This window comes from Amborella trichopoda, chromosome 3 (genome assembly GCF_054954075.1).
Source record: "Amborella trichopoda isolate Santa Cruz 75 chromosome 3, AtrichopodaSantaCruz75HAP2 v2.0, whole genome shotgun sequence".
NCBI classification, from domain to species: domain Eukaryota; kingdom Viridiplantae; phylum Streptophyta; class Magnoliopsida; order Amborellales; family Amborellaceae; genus Amborella; species Amborella trichopoda.
In genome coordinates this window covers 40966404-40972403 of record NC_142338.1, presented here as the reverse complement: position 1 = coordinate 40972403, position 6000 = coordinate 40966404, and the positions used below count along the sequence as shown (strand labels likewise).

General features: G+C 37.2%; 1 protein-coding gene across 3 annotated transcripts; it reads left to right on the top strand.

Moving 5' to 3' along the window:
• The first annotated feature begins 3006 nt into the window (after positions 1-3006).
• On the top strand, positions 3007-5517 carry LOC18422646 (2-oxoglutarate (2OG) and Fe(II)-dependent oxygenase superfamily protein). Of its 3 annotated transcripts, none has more exons than XR_016051088.1 (4): positions 3007-3891; positions 4462-4637; positions 4916-5020; positions 5121-5517. XR_016051088.1 is itself a non-coding variant. In XM_006878512.4 (4 exons), the coding sequence occupies exons 1-4, from the start codon at positions 3202-3204 to the stop codon at positions 5276-5278; spliced, it is 1095 nt and encodes a 364-aa protein (XP_006878574.1). In that variant the 5' UTR covers positions 3007-3201; the 3' UTR covers positions 5279-5517. The 3 variants fall into 3 exon arrangements, 1 of the variants encoding a protein (XP_006878574.1); XR_016051087.1 differs by having other exon boundaries at positions 4841-5020; XM_006878512.4 differs by having other exon boundaries at positions 4950-5020.
• The last annotated feature ends 483 nt before the right edge of the window (positions 5518-6000 follow it).

The following is a 6000-nucleotide window of genomic DNA, read 5'->3' as shown; positions in this document are numbered from 1 at the left end:
TTGGCCAGCCCCCATTGCAGTGCCAAGAGGCTTATGATTATGCTACTATCATGATCATGGGGACGATGCTATTCTCCATACATACATCGCACCAACCCTTTATGACCCGTCTTACAGAGATAGCTAGAGTCTTCCATCTAGTTTTAGGATTAGGTTTGTATAAGGTGTCAACATACTATTAAAGTAAGGCAAACCTCAAAATTGTGCCTACAGATGAAGTTTCAATACTAGAAAGCTTTATAATGGCATAAAAATCTATTGTTATCCATAATTATGAAATTTAAAGCTTAAAAAAAAATTGATGCACAACTACTAAATCTATAAACAATTAAAAGTTAGAATTATACACATTGTGACAATTTATTTTTGGTTTAAAGATATCATAATCATTATTGATTGTTAAATATTAAAATCAAGTGATTTGAGATGTGTCATCGAATAAGCATAAAGTCCAAATTAAAATTTTTCGAAAATCGTAGACTTTAATCCATCAGATTTCACATGCAATGGGTAAGAATGATTGTGACATCATTACATAAAAAATGAAGGTAAATTTTCTTATAGAACCCTAATTCCTCATATTATTCATGGTAGACTCTCTTTCCATTTTTCTTTCAAGCGGCATAAGAAAATCCCTAACGATTTTACCGTACCCCCTCATATCTTATCTTCCTCTTTTATTGACTTTTGATCATAAAAATTAGCCCCAATAAATCTTTTTATACCCTTACATCGCAAAACTTTTTTAACCCTCTTTTTTCCTTTCCACCTATTAAAAAAGTTTTTGGGTTGAAAAGATATAAAAAGATTTATCAAGGCTAATTTTTATGATCAAAAGTCAATAAAAAAAAGAGAAGATATGAGGGGTATGGTGAAATCTTTAGGGGTATCTTATGCTGCTTGAAAAAAAAACGGAGTGAGGGTCTACCACGAAATAATAATAGGAATTAGGGTTCTATAAGAAATTTTTCCCAAAAATGAATTGTTTTATAATATATATGTAGGTTCGGGATTCATGATAAATTTTGGCAAAGTTTTAAGTTGAGAGCCTATCTAACACAACCCAAACACTTTACCCGGGCATGAAACGCGTTAAAGAAAAGTTTAAAGTCCTCACCTTTCTTAGACCAAGGAAATAATCCCTTAAATTTTTTGAAAATAGATGGTCCAAGTAATATGCAATGCAAGTTTAGTAATAATAGGAGTAAAATCGAAGAAGTAATTAAGATTAATAGCCAAGAAATACCCAAAACAAATTTTTTTCGATCTCTTGGATCAATAATCCAGGAGAATGAAGAAATTGAAAAAGATGTTGTGCATGGAATTAAAGCTGGATGGGTGAAGTGGAAATGTGCATCTAGAGTTTTATGTAAGAGAAAAGTTTATATAAGGTTGCAACCTTAAAATGTAGAATTACATATGCACCTCAAAAATCTATCAGAAAGATGTTTTAATGTTTAAAAACCCTCTATTTGATCATCTCAACATCGAGATGTATGAATATTAAAAAAAAAAAAAGAAAATTTTGAGTCTCAAAAATAGTGCTGCTTGCAACACATTATCTAGGCCGTCCATTTTCAAGATTTTCATATGTTTATATATCTCATTGATTTTAACTATTTTTGGAGTTTAAAATTTCCTAATTAGATATGAAAATAGATTTTAAGATAATCCTAAGAAATTTTTACAACAAAATTACATAGTTATGATAAAATTTGAAGGTGTGCCTTAATTGGATTGTTTACAGTCGCAACCTTATAGAAACCGCACCCTTTATGTAATTGTTATATGTGATCGCCACATACCAATAAAACTGAAAGAGAAGTTTTATGGGACGGTTGACTAGCCATGTTTTATAAGACGGAATGTTCGGTATCCAATAAACAACATATCCATAGGAATGTAGTTGAGACAAATAAGTAACAAGATAAATAAAAAAGTAGAATTCAAAATGAATACATACGAAGGAACTTAGGGGTAGCTCCAATAGACGATAAGATGAAAGAAAATAAACTTAGGTGGATTTGTCATATGCAGCATATACCTAATAGAACACCGACAACGATAAGTGATTTGGTTCAAGTAGAAGATTCTAAAAACGCAAAAAGAAAGCCCATAAGAATATAAATGCAAATAATGAGAAGAGATATATTGACTTATAGTCAAACTCAGGGCATTGGCCCTTGGTAGAGCATAATGGTAGAACTCAATTTGTGTAGCCGATCCCAAACAGTTGGAGATAGGACTCACATGAAGATGATAATGATAATGATGGTTTAGATAATGCATTACAAGATATACTATTTTTGTGACTTGAATTTTTTTATTTTTTATTTTAAATCCAAATAGATAATCTCAACCTTTAAATATATGAATATGAGAAATAAAAACTTTAAAGCCATTAAAATAGTATATCTCATGACGTATTATGTAAGGGAAAAAATTTATATAGAGTCAAGGCTCTAAACAATCAAATTAGAGCCCACCTCAAAAATTTCACTAGAAGAAGTTATTTTGATGGCCAAATATCCTCAAATCGATCATCTTGACATCAAGATGCATGGACACGAGAAAAAAAATGGGTTTCAAGTTTTGAAAATATTGCATATTGTAATGCATTTCTGGACCGTCAATTTTCAAGATTTTAAAATTTTCATAGATCTACTCGATCTATATTATTTTCGAAGCTTTAAGTTTTATAATAAACTATAAAAATATTTTTTAAAGCTATCACAAAAATTTCCATAGAAACCACATTTCTCGATACTATTTGAAGGTGGACTTTACTTAGCCTCGGCTCTGAACAAACCGCAACGTTACCCAAGCCATCTATTTGTAAAGTTTTTAATCATTTTTAAATGTGCCCTATCTAAAATGTTTGCGTAACTCTAAATTTCCCAATCGAGAATGATTATAGGTTTTCATTTGAGGGTGAGCCCGTCTTTCCACAGTTTTGCGGTGCGCCTTACTGCCATTACATGTGCCTTCCCTAAAAGGGGCATGAATGGTGGCGGGGCAGCGGGCAGAGGAGATGTTGGCTTCACTAAAAGAGGCATGGATGGTGGCGGGGCAGCGGGCAGAGGACATGTTCAGAGACATCGTATGTACACAAACAAAGAGACAACATTTCATTTCATCCGAGAGAAGAGCATGAGTGAGAAAATCTGCAAAATTTTTTGTTTCGTTTAGAAAGAGAGAGAGATGGAGGAGAGAGTGGAGGGTCTGTGGTCAGATGTTCGCGAACTAAACCTTGGAACCACCACCGAAATCGAGCACCTCCACAACCCCCCAACCCCTCTCTGCTTCCTCAGAGACTTCGTCTCTCAAAACAAACCGTGCCTCATCTCCAACGCCACAACCCACTGGCCCGCCCTCTCTCTGTGGCCCTCCAACTCCTACCTCTGCAAAGCCCTAAAAGATAGCACCATCTCTCTCCACCTCACTCCGAATGGCCGTGCCGATGCCCTCACCACCTTCACCTTACCCAATAATAAAAATAGCCTCACCTGCTTCGCCTCCGCCTTTGTAAAACGCATGCCCTTCGACAGAGCCCTGAACCTCATAGCAACAAAAACTGAGAAGAAAGGGACTGTGGCCTATATGCAACAACAGAATGATTGCCTCCTTGAAGAGTTTGGGGTGATAGCGGGAGATGTAGCGGCGGAGGTGGGTTGGGCTACGGAGGCGTTTGGGTGCTCCCCAGAGGCAGCGAATTTGTGGATTGGGAACGGGGAGTCGGAGACGTGGTGGCACAAGGACCACTACGAGAATTTGTATGCGGTGGTGTCCGGGGAGAAGCATTTTTTGCTGCTCCCACCCACTGATGTGCACAGATTGTATGTCAAGGAGTACCCGGCTGCTCAATACACTTGTGATGATGATCACGATCTGGTACTACTGCTACTATTACTCTCTTCTTTACCTTACCTTATTCTATCTATGATGGGTGTAATCTCTCTCTCTAATCTGACTGCTAACTCCTTCAACCTCAACTTGAGCCGCAAACCTAGAGGTTGCATTTTCTGTACTCAAATTAAAGACTCACTCTCTCATAGCTTCATATCCGAGCTACTCTCTCTCTCTCTCTCTCTCTCTCTCTCTCTCAATTGAACTATGCTGTCTCTCCTTGCTCAAGCCGGATGCTGCTGCTCGCCCATTATTCTGTTATTTGGTTGTCTTCTCTTTCATGGTCTCCTGATACAAACTCTGGTTTCTTCTGCAAAATCATATCCCATTGGCCACGGTTTCTTCTGCTGAATTCAAAGTTATGGAAAGTTGTATCCAACTGTTTCTTCCCAATGTATGTTTAAATTTCTGCTGCAATTCACTTGTTTGGTTTGTATTAGATAAAAGAAAAAATGAAAATGCTTGCTTGGCCTAATGCTTCTTGCACAGTATTGGCTGGAATGGATCAAAGTTTTGAGATTGTAGTTTTGCTGGTTTTGTGGGGGGGTTCCATAGGAAAGTGGGGAGTTGAGGCTGGAATTGGAGGAGCCATTGCGATATATACCATGGTGCAGCGTGGATCCATATCCATCACCTGAGAGGAGAGGGAGGGAAATGTCTTTGTATCCAAGATACTTCAATGGCCCAAAGCCATTTGAGTGCACTGTCAAAGCTGGTGATATGCTCTACTTGTGAGTTACTCACTTCCTTCCCTTTCTTGTTCATCCTGTGAGTACTTGAAGTGGTAAGAAGAAGCCTCTACAATTGAGGGGCATGTAAAATGCAACCCTTGTCCAATGCCAATGTTCAATGCTTCTACATATATTTTCTGCTGAATGTTTCATTTATATAAGATTAATTTTCATTATGGGTGCTTTCTATTACAATTATTCAGTTTGTCAGTAAACAGTCGGATTGGGAGATTCGAAGCATATAATGATCGATAATTTATTCTCAAATGGCTCAACAGAACTTATTGATCACCTTCTACTTGGGGAATGCAGGCCAAGCATGTGGTTTCACCATGTTAGGCAGACCCCTGACAGCGAAGGAAAGACCATAGCTGTTAACTACTGTTAGTAGACCCCATAATTCCTTCATGCACATCCTCAAATTTGATTCTTAAGGTCTAGTTTTTCATGCACATGACTTCAACATTGTTCTATTGTTGGCAGGGTATGACATGCAGTTTGATATCAAATATGCATACTTTTACTTCTTGCAATCGATCAGTCTCCCATCAAATGATCCTGAAAAGGCTCAGCATCCAGATACAGAAGACTATAAGAAACAACAAGTGCTTCAAATTCCAATTGGTGAGCAAGAGGATTGACTGTTCCTTTGTTTTTCGGGGCAGCAATCAGAGATCACTAGTACATAAACTTGCAGAACTCAATGAATTTGAAGTTCGCTGAATTAATCATGCAGAGAACTAAGTAATGAAGACGGAAGACAGTTTTCAGAGCCGGTCACAGAATGTCAAGTTTGCCAAGACATAAAGATGCAGAAGTTGGGATATTCTTGTTTCATACTCTTCAACAGTAACAAATAAAGAAAAATATTCCTTTTAAAGTAATGTTGACGGTCACATTGATTGCTGTGAAAGATATGTACAGAATTAAAATTTAAACCAAAAAGCACTATACATCCAGAAAATGTGATATAACTATTGAAACCCCACATATATATATGCCGAAAGCTCAAAAAATGTGAGAAAATCGGTCCTAGATGAGATGCCTGAAAATGCTTTACTCTTAATGAGGCCATGGGCTTCCGAATTTACCTGGAGCCATGTATGTCGCCAGCAGATGTGTGTCATCCAATAGAGGTCGAAACAATTTCAAAGAGGTGGATGGCTCATCCACGGACAGAGTGATGCTCTTATAGCCCGAGAGATGACGTTCTAGGAATCCTTAGTGACCAAAATGGGGTTCCAATTTGGGTTAAAATTGGAACCTTCTTTATCTCTAAATGTTTGTCTAGTGTGAAACCTTCTTTATCTCTAAATGTTCCCCAATACCAATAGTGTTGGGGTTGTCGAGAGAGTAACCATCA

What these genes read in the sequence shown, in the direction of transcription:
- LOC18422646 (XM_006878512.4), top strand. Translation starts at nt 3,202, where the DNA reads ATGGAGGAGAGAGTGGAGGGTCTGTGGTCAGATGTTCGCGAACTAAAC. An exon ending in GTGATGATGATCACGATCTG is followed by an intron (nt 3,892 to 4,461) that starts GTACTACTGCTA and finishes GGGGTTCCATAG; the next exon opens with GAAAGTGGGGAGTTGAGGCT. An exon ending in GCTGGTGATATGCTCTACTT is followed by an intron (nt 4,638 to 4,949) that starts GTGAGTTACTCA and finishes TGGGGAATGCAG; the next exon opens with GCCAAGCATGTGGTTTCACC.